General features: G+C 41.0%; 1 protein-coding gene across 1 annotated transcript in view; it reads right to left on the bottom strand.

Moving 5' to 3' along the window:
* The window catches only part of LOC104532856 (kalirin-like), a gene marked incomplete at its 3' end in the record, with an annotated part of 249,515 nt that overhangs the window by 190,853 nt on the left and 40,820 nt on the right, over nucleotides 1-17,842 (bottom strand). The window contains 2 exon segments of the mRNA XM_029087516.1: nucleotides 14,395-14,907; nucleotides 17,786-17,842. The exon segment at nucleotides 17,786-17,842 is cut by the window's right edge and continues 32 nt beyond it. Coding sequence (XP_028943349.1) covers nucleotides 14,395-14,907; nucleotides 17,786-17,842 — 570 coding nt within the window.

Raw genomic sequence — 17,842 nt, 5'->3', positions numbered from 1 at the left:
AAAGGATATTCTGTTCCTTAAAATGGAAATGGCCTTTCCCGGGCACAGATCATCTACAGAGAACTGCTTGCTGTCTAAGCGCAAATTAATTCATTGGCGGGATAGGAAATGTAATACTAAGAGATAAACAGACAACAGTCTCGTGAACAGAAAAAAGTGGTAATTATGAAAAGATCAGAGTCATTCCCCAGATGAGGGATTTTCCTCTCAGTTTTCAGAATCTGTGACACAATTTCATTCAGTTGAAAATGCTATATGAGTTTGGTGACTTTATCATACACCCTGTTTCTATTCCTGGCTTAATGTGCGACATTCCTGTAATTCTAAATAGCTGCCATTAAAAACAAAACAGTCAGAGAGATGTTTATTGATTCATATCAGAAGCATGGCATTTCCCCTACCAAAATCACCCGTATCTGAGGCCCAGAGATACAGCTGTGGTGTAATCATGGGTTAAAACTCTCGACCTGTCACTTTGAGGTTGGAGCTGGGATCTCTGCACAGATGGAAAGCAAAGAACATCAGCTTTCCACTGGTTTCTGGGGTGTCCAGCACTCCCTACTCCTGTGCCCTGGGCTATTTCCCCATCCCATCAATCAACCAGTTAAAAGTTTTCCTTTGACCACGCCAAACCTGGCAAGCCGGGGAGGCAGATGGTGTCCCTGCCTGGGGACACACGCCCCACAGGTGACATCGGGCCTTGCCGCCCCCGGGGCAGCACTCCTGGTTTTCACGGGGCTGCCTTAGGGCCCACCTCAGTGAACGGCCCTGTTGGTAAAAAACTTAAAATCCATCTCACCCCTCACAGCGACTTCTGATTCCCCAGGGCTGCAAGGACTGTAAAGGCTAACTAGGCTGGGTGGAAGGTGCTTGTCCATTCCCCTGTGCTACGATTGTGAGTGACAGGTTGCGCAGCGGGACGGCCTGTCAGGAGGCCATGAGCTGCCTTGAGCTGGTCCCGGCCGGTTCCCGCTGGTTCTGGCCCTGAGGGGGATCCCCAGGCGGGAAAACCACCCCCCCCAGAGCCCGACCATCACACCAAAACACCTGTCAGCCAGAAAAGCACCTGGATACAAGGTGTTAGGGAAATAAAATGTCAGCTGCTGAGGGCTGGAGACACTCTGTGGGGTGCTCCATGGCAAAGGGGGCAGGGACTCCCCTGAGGGATGGTGGGTGGCCCATACCAGGGCAGGGACACTACGGAACAGCAGCAGAAAAATCTTAGGAATCAGAGAATAGCTGTAACAACAGCAGCAGAAACCCATGCAAATATTATCTCTGACATCCCCCACTGCCTGTCACCCCACCAGAGGAATTTTGATAGAAGGGGTATAAACTATGACAAAAATCAGGAATATTGAGTCTGGGCAAGAACAGGTGTTTATGGGAGTGTGTCTTAGCATCCAAATTGAGATCAGAAGTTTGTGTTGACTGCCAATAAATTGAGCAAAACTCCTCAACTTCAGACTCTTTTGCTTGTGACACCTTTTCAGCACCTGTGTAAGATGTAAGGCATCCAGGATTTCAATGCCAAGTAATATGGAGAGGCCTTGCAATACATGAAGGTTCAAGAAAAAAATTTCTGAATTAGTTTTTATAACATGCATGATACACAAAAAGAAAAGCCAGCGTGATCTGGTTTAAAATGATGCTGATACTACTGGAAATGATCCACAGATCATGCTCCTGATTTCACCTCTTAAACCGTCACCAGCACCTGAGCAGGCAACCTCTCAACTGCACACCCACCCTTATGTCTTCCCTATAAATAGATACGAAGGCTAACTTCAGATATAATTCTAAGACCCCAAGCTCTGCCAAGTGTGGGCCATTTAAAGCATTTCATCCAGGCCAGGAAGACATTCTTTTAAGAATAATCACATAGCTACATTTGAAAGATGCCGCACAATAAGTTTGTGAACCTCACGCACAGTTTAATTACATTATTTCCTGACAGCTAGGCTTTTATCACCTAACCTTCTTGAGGATCAAAGCAATAAATAAAAAAGTGCAGGTTTCTTCTTTTTCCTATATGTGTGGGCCTCCTTCTTCTCTTTTTTGAGATGTGTGGGCTTTGTTGCCCTTTAGAGCATTTGGGTCTTCTTGTCTTCATTAATTAAAGCAGAACTTTGTGGTTATAATATGTTATATTCATCCTTAAAAATGAGTTTTAAGTCTTTATTCAGATGCCAAAACACTTTCTTTTGCCATACTGATCAGGGGAGCATTCCTGTGCTTCCCAGCAGTGCCAAGTTGGGGAAGCTGAAACAGCCTCGAAATGCTCCCTATCAAAATTGGCAAGCAAAATAAAGAGGAAACTTGTGCAAATGCAAAATATTCCATCAGAACATACTGGCTTTAATTATTTTTGGACCCATTCTAATGTTCATGGAGGAAGCAAGCGGAATAGTAACTGCGTATCCAGTGTCGGCAGCAGGAAACTACAAATAGCACAGCACACCATGTTCCAGTTTCAGCAGAAGCAGGCTTCAGAGCTGTTTCCTTACAGTCTGAAGCGGACGGACTGTGAGGTAACTGCTGCCAGAGGCTGGAAACATGAAGCAGGAACTACGCCATCACTCGGTTAACGTTCTGCCCTCTTGCACTGAAAGGTCACAAGTGTGTTGGATGATCCAGTGCAAATCGGATAGAAAGTGGCCCCAGACTGCTGTAACTATGCTATAGGGCACATTTAGCATGAAGGAAATGTGCAAGTCTTCCTCATCCCTAGCTGCAGCAGTGGAGTGAGGAATTGTTATTGTTTTCACGTTCCCATCAAAAAGATCAGGTTCAATTCCAAGTGCTGTGGAGGCAACGCATTTAGCTGCCTGCAAAAATAAGAAAAGTGGATTTCACAGCACAGGGCAGGATGAATTGATAAAGAAAGATGAAAAGCACTGAGATTATCTATCAGATCAGGACTCCCACTGCAGGACATGCTTCCCGTGTGACAGGAGGCAAGGCAGTTAACCCCTGTGGTTTTTAATTCCCAGTTTTTAGCTTTGAACATTGTATCCTTTGTACTTTCATTTTGCTGCTCCAAAACCAATCCAGATCAACAGGAATCAGTCTCTGGCAGATGACTGCCCTTCCTGATGGACAGCTGTCCACATCTAAAAAATCAGCACCACAAAGCCTTCAGAAAATTATGTGCTGTGCTTGTGGAGTCCAAACTTGGGTCATGGAAGTGTGACAGGAGGAAGTTTGTACCCTCAGAGCTGTCCAACCAGCAACAGACTCTCTGCAGCAGAAACAGAAATGTCAATGATAGGCTCCAAAAGGAGCCCAGTCCCCTCCTCCACAGGCTGAGAAATTATGGTTGCAACAATGGTAGGTGACATTCACCACTAGAATAGCATCCACCAGGAAGAGGATTTCTGATACATATTTATCCAGTACCCTCTACTGCTCTGCTCAGCAGACAAGGCAATCCCACACTTCCTCAAACCAGATGGCAAAACTGGGTTTGTGGCTGCTTTCAGTTCTAGGAGCAGCACAAAGCAGTTGGTGTGAACTTGTGAATTTGCCCCGTTGTTATTAGGTTTGTCCTCAAGCTTTTTACTGGTGAATGGAAAAGCAGAAAAGCAAATATTCACAATGCTATTGGTACATAGGGGAACACCCCCTGTGGTCTTGACTGATAAATAAGAAAGTAGTAGGATACAAGCTTGACACTATGAAAAAGTTTCAAGCTTCTTCAGAACTTCACTAATAATGAAGACATTTTGATTTTACAATCTAATTAGCAGAAATGAGCTCTGTTCATGCTTTGAGGGAAGTTTAAAACTTCTATAATTAACTCCTGGTCTTGCAAAAATCTGTCCTTTCCTACAGATACAAAGAACACGATCTTATTAAGAGTGACCAGCAGTAGCCAAAGTAATGAACAGTTCCCACAGAGCACCTTGCCATGATTACTTCTTGCTCAGGCAACTCTGCACTTTAGATTGTGGGCAACAAATTGTGGATGGCATTAGCAACCTATCAGAAAACTACTTCATATTAAAAAGAGCAGATGTCAGCTAGCTGCATCTTTAATTCAGAGCTATAGCCTGCAAGGACTGCAAGTCCCAACATGCAAATTCCTGACCTGAGAGATGTAGGCTATGCAGGATTCATCTTCCTGTTAAAGATTAAGGTTTTTGCAAGTAATTTATCCTTATAGATGCTGAAGAGGATTTACTCCACAGTTTCTCAATAATTCTTTTGTGTTCATGACTAGGTGAGGGGGACTGCAGATCTGACAGTTTGCCTGCCACTGTCAGAGCTTTCTAAAGTGGAAGGTGCTGATTCTACTCTGAAATCTCTTTAGCACATGACATCAATGCTCACAGCATCACAAGGAACTGTCAACACACACCCTGTGGACAACCACCCCTTGTTATAACATTCTGCTTCTAGGTAAACATTCTTTTGTTTGTTTAAAAAAGAAAAAAAAGAAAAAATAATAAGTCTGAGACCAGGCAAACCCAGTAATTTGGGCAATCCATGAGCATAAGCCTTGTTTCACTATCACCAAGCTTCAGAAAAAAAAAATAAAAAATCAGTAAAGATGCATTCAGAATATTATAGTGTTTATTCAGCTGCATCAGAACACCTCATAGTGGCTTATCCATGGCAGAGAGCACTGATGTGCTTCAAGACAAAGCAGGAGCAGTATTCAGTTGCAAGAATTCAATTATTTTAAAATGAAAAAAGAAAAAAAAGAAACATGACAGAAAGCACATTTGAATAAACACTGAAAATTAATGAAAAACTGCTGTTACAATAGAGTTATTGCAACATGCTTTCAATTCTCATCTGTTTTATTAGAGCCTCCTTTGTTCTAAAAATGTGTGAAGTAATTAAATAAAAGTTATTATAGGTTAATTTGGGGAAAGACAGATTTTAAAGAATGGATATACAGTTTCTCCCTTTGATATGAATTTCCTGTGTTGATCCTTTGACCTTGATCGATGTTATTAGAAAGGTCTTGCACAAAACATCTTAAGTGAAGCAGAAAATATCCAGTACTGTACTAAAGCAACCCAAATCATTCGTGGATATGTATCTGTATTCCACTGGAATGTTTCATACCCTTACATTTCCAAGGGCATTTTTCAACTGCAAATCTGCATTTCTTTGCTGGAAACAGCCAATACCCCAGCCAGGTTCAGTACCTTCCTGTGCCAGGTGCCATATGAACATGTACTTTACTATTGTTCACACACCCAGTCTCAATTTAAGCCTCCTTTCCATATCATCTATATAATTATCTTTCCAACATTTTAAGATATGATTCTGTAAGACTGTGTCTGCCAATTCAACAGTTTAGGGACCTATCTGCACCCATTTGCTGTGTTCTGCCTGGTATCAGAAATTCCGTGTCAGAGCAAATACTTGATGTTGAACATGGGGCTTGTCCTCTCTTGTTTTAGCTTCAGAGTGGACTTAAGTAAAAAGGATGGCACGAGATGATCTTCTATTCACATAGCTTATTTAGACTGATAGTTGACTTTCCTTCCCAGCACTGGCATCCCAAGTCTGTTTTATTAATGGGGAAATACAGTTACCTAGTGAGAATCTCTATACCAAAAAAGGCACCATATGCTAAGAAAAATTTCAGATTATCACTGGCAGTATAAGAGAGTAGACACCAGATATGAAAACATGGTTTCAGGAGAGAACAGACACTATGTGCTCTGTACAAGAGTCCATATGAATGAGAAAAGCTAGAGAAAAAGATGCTAAAGCAACTTAAAATATTTTGACTAAATGTTGCTCTTGAGCAATGTCTATTCCAGATACGTAAACGTTGAAATCTGTACATTTCTTCTATAGCTTAAAAATAAGAGCCAATTGTGTCAGGAACATTTTCAAAGCTTGTTTTTCTTACATTAGGACTATCACAAGCCTTGGCAAATCGAGCTGCCCATAATGTTGCAAATGTGTACCAACATAACTGGAATACTGGGTGAAGGCCAGGAGAGCACCACCATCAACAGCTGGAAATAAGGTCCCATTTCTCTAAGCGGGTGGCAAAGTGGCTAAGCCTGCCATCAGTACGGCTGGATCCAGAGACAGTATCTAGAGATGTTGGCTACGCAGCTCCTGGATGTTGGGCTCTAACAGTGCTGCTCACTGAATACCCGTCAGTGGGAACTCTTAAAAAACACTGTGAGTCTTGCATTAATTTCAGTGGAAGCTGAGACTCTCTCTGCTTTACAGAATCAGGCATTTGTCTTTTTAGCAAATAACTCAGGGAGACCACAAGCATCAAAATGCAATCAGGTCAGGCGATGCAGCTAAAACTAGCTTGAAACAGAGTTGTTTCACCCAATAAAGAGAGAAGCAGCTGGTTTGGGCTGAGAGGGGTAGTTACCAACAACAAATTGAGCCCTTGTGATCTCTGAGAGCGAATTTTCTGGGATTACGGGCAAGGGGTTTCATTCATGCTTAGCAGTAAATTCTTGGTAACTCTTCTTATAAAGTTCTCTGCAAATGCACGTATGGTCACAAACACAGACCCCAGTTCAGTGCCTTTCCCAGTCAGTATCTGTACCCCCAGGCCTCTGTCCTTTGCCTGCACAGACATTTGAAATGGGCTAAGGATGAAGGTAACGTGCTTAAGTGAGCCTCACTTAGACCCTCAGTCAAATGTCTCTGCAGAAGACACTAAGCTTATTGACTCCTTTTATTGCAGAAGTTTTATGGGGCTTACCTCAGGTCTAACAACACTCCCCGTGTTCAAAATCTCCGGGAAAGCTCCTTACTGTGATGCTCACTTACTGTGCTGTTGTGATACCCATGGTGTAAGTACTTAGATGGAAAATCCAGGTCATGCCGAGTTCTGTACACCAATGCGGTGTTCGTGTAATTTAAATGAAATCTAATCCTATGCAAAAATCCATGTCTAATCCATGCTTATTATGCCTGTACGATTATTACCGTTAACTGTTAAATACCATTTATTCAGTATCAAATCCTTTCACAGTGAAACAGTACGGGGGTCATACATACTTCCTGGTGCAACGATGGTTCTTTCCCCTCTGACTATCATAGAATTATAGAATGTTGTGAGCTGGAAGGGACCCACAAGGATCGTCAAGTCCAACTCCTGACCCTGCATAGGACAATCCCGAGATTCAGACTATGTGTCCGAGGACCTTGTCCAAATGCTTCTTGAATATTGTCAGGCTTGGCGCCATGACCACCTCCCTGGGGAGCCTGTTCCAGTGCTCCACCACCCTCTGCCTCAAGAACCTTTTCCTCATGGCCAACCTCACCCTCCCCTGGCACATCTTCCTGCCATTTCCCCTGGTCCTATCACTGGTCATCGGAGAGAAGAGATCAGCACCTGCCCCTCCTCTTCCCCTTGGGAGGAAGTTATAGACCACGATGAGATCTCCTCTCAGTCTCCTCTTCTCCAGGCTGAATAAACCAAGCGACTTCAGCCTCTCCTCATACAGCTTCCCCTTTAAACTCTTCACCAATTTTGTGGCCCTCCTCTGGACACTCTCTAGTAGCTTTGTATCATTTTTATACTGTTTCTTATATCTTTTTTATATGCTTCCTGCCTACTCCCCAGTCCTAATTAACCACCTCCTCGGAACTCACACACTTTGTATTCATTTCAAATAAGACAGCTCCCTCCATCAGCTTCTCAGTACTTTCCTCATTGATCTCCCAGTCTCATTCTCTGGGACATATCCCTTTACAGTAATTTCTAAGACAACATTTCACATGAAATCTTGGAGGCAATTGTATATTTGGCATGTAGAACAGACCAAAGAAAGCAAGTGCTTCTAGCAGTGAAATAAGAGAGGGGAAATGGTCCTTCAGTAAGTGGATTTTATCTCAGTCAGAGAAGTCTGTCCCAGGTGCTCTGCCTTTTGGCATCACACAAATCCTTAAAGGTTAATATGACACATTGTGAACAGGAAAACTCCATCACCTGCTTACGTATCACTTCCAGGGTCTTTTGACACTGACAGAAGAAGAAAATGTAGAGGTGATGGGAAAGAAGGAAGTGAAGGTGTTGCTGATCTCTTTAATTTTTCTTATGCTGCTTTTCCAAAAAGTCAGCTAAGACCCATTTCTAGGAAATGCTTCCCCACACAGCATCACTTGACTAAAGCAGCAGCTACAATTGCTCTACTTAATGGACTGTAGTAAAAGAAACCGCGTTCTATTAGCAAGAAGGATCATATCATGAGATTTGTAATGTGTTTCATTACAGAACATAACAGCATCAGAATTTTTAAGTGCAGTATAAGGGGAAGTAATGTATGGAACAGTTAAAGTGGATACGTATCATACAATCACAAATGCACTGATAGTTTCTCTTCTGTCCAAAAGCAAGACATCAGTGTTTCTTTCTTAAAACCATCTTTTTTCCCCCTAAACCACACAGTAAATTTCCACATTTTGCATTCTATTATTCCATCACTGTTATCCTGCATCTTTTTAGACAAAGAGTATCTTGCAGAGCATTCCTTCCTTCTGAAGAACATGAACCTTTGTCAGGTGTAATACTCCAATAATAGCGTGAGCATAGTTCAAATGCTCGGATTATAAACTTCTTGGCTAATCTTCTCTCCCATTGACTTTGCTGTGGAGTTAGAGCTTCTTTGTATTTTTCTAGACTAACTCTGTATGGTGTTAAATTGGATTATAAACCAGAAACTCCTAAATGTTATCTGGCACTTCAGAATGAGAGTTCACACGTATATTTTGCTTCTGCTGAAAATCAAGAGTCTTTCAAATACTTTCACTAGGAATGGGAATAGGACACTGGACAGGACAGGACTACTACAGCTGGTGCATTTGTGATTTTCCTAATAAATAATTTGCCCCCTAATAAATAATGGGGCAAATAGATAATGCCCCATTATTTATTTCATTGAATGGAGGCTGAGTCTAATAGTGTTTATCCAGTAGAATAACATCTCAGTTCCCTTATTGAAGGACACCAGACCGAGGAGCACTGGGACAGGTTGCCCAGAGAGGTTGTGGAATCTCCCTCCCTGGAGATATTAAAAGACCATCTGGACAAAATCCTGGTTCATGTATTCTAGGAGTCCCTGCTTGAGAAGGGTGGCTGACTAGATGACCTTCAGAGGTCACTTCCAACCTCAGGCATTCTGTGATTCTGTCTGTGAGAAGGCCTGAAGCAGTGCTGTGTGTGAGAAGGGAAGGATGCAGTCTGTGCTGCTTGGCGCCACGGTCTCACTGCCCACACCTGCACAGGGAGCAGGAGGCAGAATTGCTGCAACTGTTATTCCACCCTATTCCCCCTCAACCATTTTGTTTACTCCTTCTTCTCCTCTCCAAACTTGTCTTCTATGGTATGAATCCTGTGCATTGTTATCACATTCCCATCCCTCTTGCACTCACTTAAATCTTTCTGTCATTCTAGGCTGGTCACATCACCTGGGAAATGGGAGCACTAGCTGCTGTAGGGCAGGAGCTGCAGGCCATGCCCTCCGCTCCCTTTTGCTGCAGCCACCCACAGAACAGAGGTCCCATAGCAGCCAGCACAGCTCCCCATAGCAAATCACAGGCAGAGCTGTGCTTTTCAAAAGGAGGCTTTAGTATGGATGAGGGAGATTGTTCTGACTGCAAGCCCGCTATTTCACTGCTCCTGGAAGACTAGATGTGGCCTGTGGTTTGCCACTAGACTTTCTACAAAGCTGGCCTTATCCAAATGGATAATGGATCCAATATCCAAGTTGGATGAGGCTTTGAGCAACCTGGTCTAGTGGAAGGTGTCCCTGCTCATGGCAGAGGGGGTGGAACTGAATGATCTTTAAGGTCCCTTTCAACCCAAACCATTCTATGATTCTATGAAATAAAATGTTTCTCCCACGGCAAACTTCAAGTGAAATTCACTCGTGGCATTTTCTAACTACCATTGCCATCTTTTGGAGTTTGCCTTTGTGTAGTGGACTCTGGAGAAAGTCAGGAAGGAGAAGGGGAGATGAGGACAGAGAGAACATGCAAAGTCTCCTCTGCCTCCCACTAGCGGCTGACTCCAATGATACTACAGCAGCCTGCTCTTTCTTTGCTCGGGTGTTACAAGTTTACAGTAGAGATCCTTGGTTCAGTTCAGCTGATGATTATACTGTTTATACTTAATGTGGACAATGCTGATTACATCATGATAGCTGTTTTTCATTCACATACATGCTGGGGTAGTAAAATTGATATGGAACCAACCCAGAATGATGGGGAAATTCCTACAAAAGTCAGGTTGGGTGCCAGTTACAAATGATTTCCAGAAAAGCTGGAAAAGTGTAGAATGCAAAGATAATTTTTTTGTCTTTTTTGGTATTTATTCAAGTGCAAAATATGTGGACTTTTGCCTGAATTCTTCTCCCCATCCAGATTTCAACCAACCAATTAACATTTCTCAGATAGTTCTAATAGTTGGATCTGTGCTGATTGTGGGTTTTTTGTTTTAAACAATATTCAGTTTAGATCGGACTACATTGTTTTTCATGTTACTGATGGCTAAAAATATTTTCCCTGTTACCCAGTAAAAACACAGTGAATCCTCAGTTCTAGTTACAAATATATATATATATATATACACATATATATGTACATACGTATGTATATATTGGTTGTCGAGGAATGAATTTGTCAAATAGTGAGGGTCAGGGCTACACAGGCAGCTGAAATGTGTTATTTATCAGCAGATCATTACAGATCATTACAGTCAGCACTGCACAGCATGTGAGCTTCCTCACACCACTCTGCCAAAGCTCCCCACATGGCTGACCTGCCTGCTGACTTGAGCTTCAAGGAGCTTCCAGTCTCCATCTGGGGATTCAATCTCACTGCACTGCTTGTGCCTAAGTGATAGCCCAACTTTTCCTCTCTCTCAGCCCCAGAACAGGAAAATAAAACCCTAAAGGCCTGACTTGGAGACAAAGTTTTTCCACAGACAACTCTGCTCCCTCCCACTGATTTGAGTAGGAAAAGCCCAGGTTGTGACTGCTACCACCTCCTTTTATTTTTTCAATAATATGAATTGCTCAGCACACAACTATACAGACCTTCTGTAAGTTGTAATATCCGTAATTTGAATAATTTGTGTGTCCAGTCAGTGACTAGCACTTATAAATGTTCCAATAGAGGGAACCTATAGGAAGGAAAAATGTTAATTGATTTGCTTTGAACATCTGGGCTATTTTAATACTAAGGGGTTCAAAAATTAACCTACCTTAAAATACTGTGTGTTTTTCCTTCTGTGTCCCCTTTTTTTTCCTATCCCATCTTTAAGAACTTTTCAGGGAATGAGAACATTTGAAATTTTTAAAATCAGAGGTGTCTAGAAAACGGAAAGTCCTTGTCCATTTTCTCCTTATTAGAACAGGTTTCCTAAAATATCACTCAATGAGTACACAGGGATATTTTAAAAGGCCCTAAAACCTTATTTATATTCAGAATTTCATGTTGGAGTTTGAGCTTTCACAGTGTATTAGAGTTGTCATTTGATTAGCACTAAATGACATATCCAGGTTAAATGGAAAGAGCTGTGCCTCTCCCCAGGAGATGAAGACCATCCTGGCTCTGCTACCATACCTAATTGTAGAGGGTAGAGTGCAACTGAGTAAATGGAGGCACTAGGAAACTTTAAAATTCAATACACAGACACACTGTGGTAGCTATTTATACAGTGGAGACAGCGCTCAGCCTGGATTTAGCTCTGAACATTTTATGAGACAAGTACTTTCCAGTCTGAGATGGTCTGACTACTTCAAAGAGATCTGCAAAAGGCAGCTAAGGAGAATAAGCACATCAATGTTTTACAACAGTCTACATGTGTGAAATGTGCAGTAAGATGGCCTGCAACCTTCCCTAGAAAAATTTTTGGGACTCATAAACTGAACAGATTAAACACACTGATTTGAGACTATAAAACAATAAAATATCTTCTGTTCCTTGTGAAAATGTAATTTTCAAGGAAAGGCAAGCAAAGCTACTCAAGAGAAGCCAAAGCAAGTCTACATGATTAGTTAATGAGAGGAAGATGAATAAGAGATATCGAGAAGATCAAAAAGACTGTTTTGTCAATCAGGAATTGCTTGAGACAGCCAGTGTTAAAAAGGCAGGGGAATCGCGTTCTCACTGCTTCTTCTTTCACCTCAAAAGTTTAATTTATCTGCTGACTTGCCTAAGCCTTACACTTGACAACCTCAGGTTAACACATGCAAAGAACCCAGCTGTCACAATGCTCAGGCTTGTATCACACCATCCTTTTATGCCTGTTCAGGAGATAGAAAGGAAAAACATATTGGAGACTTCCTGCAACATGACAGAACAGAGCTTGGCAACATTAATAATCAATAATAATTTGCTAAATAATAATTTTCTATTTATATTAGCAAATAATAATAATAAATAAAACTAAAATTTTATGTTAGTAAGCAGTGGTCATCTGAATAATCCCAAAGAAACTGAAAATCCAAATTTAAGCACTGACTGAAATCCAGCCACCACTGGGAAGGACAGCTGTGAGTGATCTTATAGCATGTGAGGCACAAGGAAAAAAAGGAAGAAGAAATTGTAGCATTTAGAAGAAAAACTCTGCTCTTATGCATTCTTGAGTGATACTGCAGTGAGTCTCATTTTAGAGGGACTCATCTGAGTTCAAGGTTTTCCCAATAGGAGGACTGATTATATAACGATGGAGGCTTTTCAGCCACAGCATCCCTTAAAGATATTTACTATATGCACTGAAAACCAACGTCTTGTGTCTTGCTCTGCACTACTGAAGATTATATTTGTTTAAGCAATGTGCTTCTCTGATGTTTTAAAAATAGTATTAATTTGCAGTTGGTTTAAAAAAAAAATAAATCTTCAGTGAGATCCTTCTGCAGATGAGGTCTGCACTTCTTTTGCTGTTCCTCCTGGGTCCAGAGAGACACATTAGTGAAACAACTGGATCATACATTAAGTGGAGAATATTCAGAGATTGGTGCTTTTGATGGATATACAGACTAGATAAAGATGAGTCCAGGAGCTCAGTACCTTCCACTGAGAATATCCTACTTCAGTGGCCTAGAATTTTAGATGTGCAGCAAAGACTTCTCACGAAACTACCTAACAATGTCAAGCACTCCTGCACTAAGACAGCAAGACTGCCAAGACTCCAGCAAAACACAGTTTTCTAGAATAAATTCACCTGAATCAGTACCTGCATATGCTCCCAGAGGCAAACAACAGACAAATACCAGAAGTAGTAAGAAGCCTGCTTTATTGTATAGTGCTGAAATTTGTAGGTGGTGTTGTGTATGAGACCTGGTTAGGGATCTCTGGTTAACTTTTGGTCAATCTTTTCAACAAATACTACAAAGCTGCTGTACTTTGCTTGCAGGGGACTTCCCTATCTGCTACAGGTTCCTGAATGAGTATCTTCTGAAGAGGCAGGGAATGGGGATATAACTCTGCAGCAGTACCGGACATCTATGAAACTACAGCTTCCTAAAGCCACGTTATTTACCTGTGCTTCTGCTGCTCTAAATACTTTTGTACACCGTATTTCATTTTGAGATATCCTATGTACTTTTCAGGCTGATACGCTACATTACAAATGTCTAAGAAATATGAAGCTGCAATGCAATCTCTAAGGAATAATTTAATGTTAAATATTTCTTAAATAAGGTCTTGTGCTGGTGAACAGGAATCCTGGCCACTGACTCAGTGTCAGGTATGAATACAAACGCCATCCTTATGTGCTTTTTAATGCAAAACAGCCACACGGAGTTTTGCGTGTTGCTGTCATTTCAGAATACTTTCTCTTGGTCTGTTTATATGTTTAACCTAAACACAGTCTCATATCTCATGCTGTGGGAGCTAAGTAGACATGTCCTTGGTATAAAGCCACTACTAAAGATTATACCAGTTGCAAACCCTGTTGCGATTTACTAGGAAAGGGAAACTGAAAATGTTGTTTGAGGTGGCAGCTAGAAGGATTTAAACTACAGATTTCCCAGAGACTCACAAGTGCAAACAATGATCATAGTGAATCAAACCCTAAAATCATTCTTCTTTAGGTGCTGTGACATGTAGATAAATATATTCATAAGCTTAGTAAAAGAAACTTGAGAAAAAAAAAGCCTGATTCTCGTGCTAATGTCTACCAAATGTACCCATTGTGACACAAAAAAGCAGATTAACTTTCATCAAAAGTGACACAGACAAGTTATTCTTGGATATCATTATGCCACCTACATCAAAAAATTCATTCAGTGAATTTGGTTTACGAGTCACATAAAGTACATCTGCTGGAAGCATGAGATTTACACCTGTGATGAATACCTCACATTGCTAATTATAGAAAAAATGGCCACAGTGTCCTTGCGAGAGAGTCTTGGTAAAGTATGAAAAGAACAGATTATTCCCTACCTTCTCAGCATCTTGCTCAAAAAGCCGGAGTTGAAAGCACTGGTCCAATTTCAACTTGCGGACATGCCACATCTGATGCAAGTGCTGCCGGGTAGAATGCAGCTTGTCTAAAAGGCTGGTGATCTTTGGCACAAGACTTTGAAAATCTGCACTTCCAGGAATGCAGTTCCTACCAGAAAAACCATCACTGCATCTTATGCATTGTAATAACCTCTGACCCTCACGATCCAGTTCTTCCACAGGAGCTTTAATCACTTTTTTCTTAAGCTGCGTGTGCTCATCAATCAGCCTTCTTGAGCCTTCAACATCAACTGGAAACTCCTTCCTAGCCAACATTTCCTGGAGATCCTCCAGCCTTGATAATAAATGAATGGCACTGTTGAAAAATTCTTCCAAGGAGACGCGCAACTCTATCCATTCATCGTGGTTGTAATCCAAGGATCCTTCAAACTCATCCGTCAGTTGAGAAGGATCTACGAGTTTTGCCAGGCCTTCAACAGATACCATACTTGTCTGAGGAAGGGAAAATGACAGCATTTGAATCAGTGACTGTCTAATCAGAAATAACAGCACAATCCACAAGTAGCATTAAGGGGTTATTATGAGAATGCTTCTGCCATAGACTACTTTAACCCAGTTGGACACTGAGGACATCTTACTGCAGCTGTTGGATATCTAGACATGCTTGTTTACTAAACAGGTAACACAGGGATTCTGCTACTTGTGTTGCACTCAGGCTAGTGGCTACACAGCAGCAAAAGTTTCAGGCATATGAACTGAAGCAGATATTATGACTTGGCAAAACACAGAATACGCTAGCATTTTCTTCCAGATTATTCCAGCTGGATTTTGCCACAGGCAGATCTCTTTCATATTAGCAATTTCTAATGTATTTAAGCCAAAATCAATGTAAAAGTGAAATGTAATTGGAGTATTAACAACAAAGTACTGGTAATGAGTCATACACAATCACTGAAAGATGGTTTTAATCCATTCAGAGCCAGTAATCAGTGATAGAGAAATGCACTGGGTCACTGGAAAGTATGTTTAAGGATGCAAGAACTGATGGCTGTTCCCATTTATTTTAGACAAATTGTTTTTTTCTTAAATATGAGCATAGGGTTTCATATGTTACTAGAGGTTTTCAGTGCTGTCATGTTAACACCCAAGTTGGCAGCCCTTAAAGGCTTGTGATTTTCATCAGTGACTGCACATCTATCCCCTAAAGATCAAGCTTCTACAGAATGTCAGTTTGTGCTCTTCAGAAGTTGAGGCACCCAATAATCATAGCAATCTTTTAAAAATCATCTACAAAGAAAAATACCTCAAGTCCTGCCCATTATCCTGAATTATGTCCAAAATAGCAGGCTGTCCACTGGTTTAAAGTTAATAATAGGCTTTTCTTTCAACTTGTATCCATCTTAAAATATCAGGCATTCTGGATTGTATTAAAGTTGGTCTTGTATTGAACTTATGCTAAGCAGAAAGACTATTTTAAAACTTTCTTGCAAAGTTCCTTGCTTTGGGGAAGGGGGAGGACAGAGGGAAGAGCCAAAAAACAATGGGAAGGTAAGTATGTAGCTTCAGAGGGATTTCAGGTTTCTAAACCTCTGGACCTGGACACTAACCCCTTGAAGATAATTCAATTTAGAGTTTAACTGCTGTCAAGAAAAGATTTCTCTTCATGGCTAATACCTGGGCATTCCCCCTGCAGCGTGTCAAGCTAAAAGCACTGCTCTTATGAACAGAATTTGACATGTCATATAGCAGAAGGGCTTTTCATTTCATGAATTCTCACAAATTTCTTTATTCAGATTTGTTTCTTCAAGGAGTTCTGGAAAATCTCATGAAAACAACTTTAGTCATGAAGGTAGGCAGTAAGATAAAGTAACTGTCTCTCGGCCATCACCCTTCTTTCTTTTAGAAATCACTTTAAAAACCACTACCCACTATTGAAACCTTTTAGATAGGAGAAAGAAAATAATCTTGAAGGAGCCTCCGAATTAATGCTAACTAAGCTGCCTGGTCCATTCCTCAAAGTGACAGGGAGCTTTGGAGTCCACATAAGTTAACCAAACCTTTTTTTTTCCTCGTTTCTTTGTGTGATGATCTGTGGGCATGCTTCACTTTCTGGACTGTGACAAAGAATCATTCTCCCAGAGTCTCACAACACAAAATCAAGATTATTAGCCTCCACTAAGGGTCATACACTGCCCTGGCACATGCATAATGCTTCCATTAAGCTCAAAAGCAGAATCTGGCCTTAAAACTGACATTGGTTACTGCTGAGTTTGTAGATGCGGTAATTCAACAGAGACTCCCATTGCTTTCCACAGCAGTCTGTTCCTGCCAAGGACCTTGTGTTTGACCACAGCTGTGGGAAATCACCATGATGGTTCAGTGCAGAGAGGGTACCTGTGTGCTGCCTCCCATAAATCAAATAAATGTGAGTCATATTGACCTGCAATGCTTACTTGATATTCACAGTTCTTACAAGAGAGCATGAGCTGCCCCAGAGCCTGAACCTACCGATAAAGCAGCAGCATCCACAAGAATTCTTTAACTATGAGTTCCAGAGATACAAAATCTGAGTGTCTCTCTGAAATAAATGGGTTGGTAAGTAAACCAGCCAACAATAGAATTCTTTCTCAGCAAATTAAAAAAAAAACAATACATGACTGACTCATGGCTGGGCATGATTGATATATGAGCACTTCATGCACCTGAGCTTTGCTTCTCTTTGCATTAAGAAGCTCAAATTCACAGAAAACTAGAGTGCACTAAGAGAACACAGCTGGTTTGTCTTCACCAATGACAAAGTTAGTAAAATTCTCTTAAATTATGCAGTTGTTGTTATATTGGTTACTTCTCAAAGAACCTGCCTGAGGCACCTTATCATTAACATGAGTTGGTAATGTTAACCTTGAATTGTAAATCTCAGTTAAATTAAAGCGGTGACAATATATAGATAAATTTAGTATAAATGCCTTCTATTTAAAAAAAAAAAAAAAAAAAAAAGAGACTACCTGAATTGGGTAAAGAAACCCATACATTAGTATCTAGAGAACTTTGTCTTTAGTATATTGACTGATTTGGTGGGTTTTTTTCTAAGAGAAACAAAGGAAATACTGAATGCAAAACCACAAAAAAACCATCAAAACACAAAACACCCCTCACCAAAGTGAACTATGTATGTTAACCTCTGAGATGAAACATGTATCCTGTTCCCCCAGTGTGCTCAGAAGGCAACCTACTGCCCACTCCTGCAAACAGGAGTCCTCAGGTGTCTTTTTTTTCTCTCTCAATCACAGGACTTTGGAATTATTTTTTTACCTGAAGAAAACTACTTATCAGAGATAATGCCTCATTATATATCTCTTGTGACTCTCACCTCAAAGATGAACTTGGAACTGCCGAAATTTGTTTTTTGCTTCTGCCAGAAATTATC

The sequence above is a fragment of the Antrostomus carolinensis genome, unplaced genomic scaffold (assembly GCF_000700745.2).
Source record: "Antrostomus carolinensis isolate BGI_N321 unplaced genomic scaffold, ASM70074v2 scaffold1801, whole genome shotgun sequence".
In the NCBI taxonomy this organism is placed as follows: domain Eukaryota; kingdom Metazoa; phylum Chordata; class Aves; order Caprimulgiformes; family Caprimulgidae; genus Antrostomus; species Antrostomus carolinensis.
Note: the sequence above shows the minus strand (reverse complement) of the source record. Positions and strands in the feature narration are given on the sequence as shown.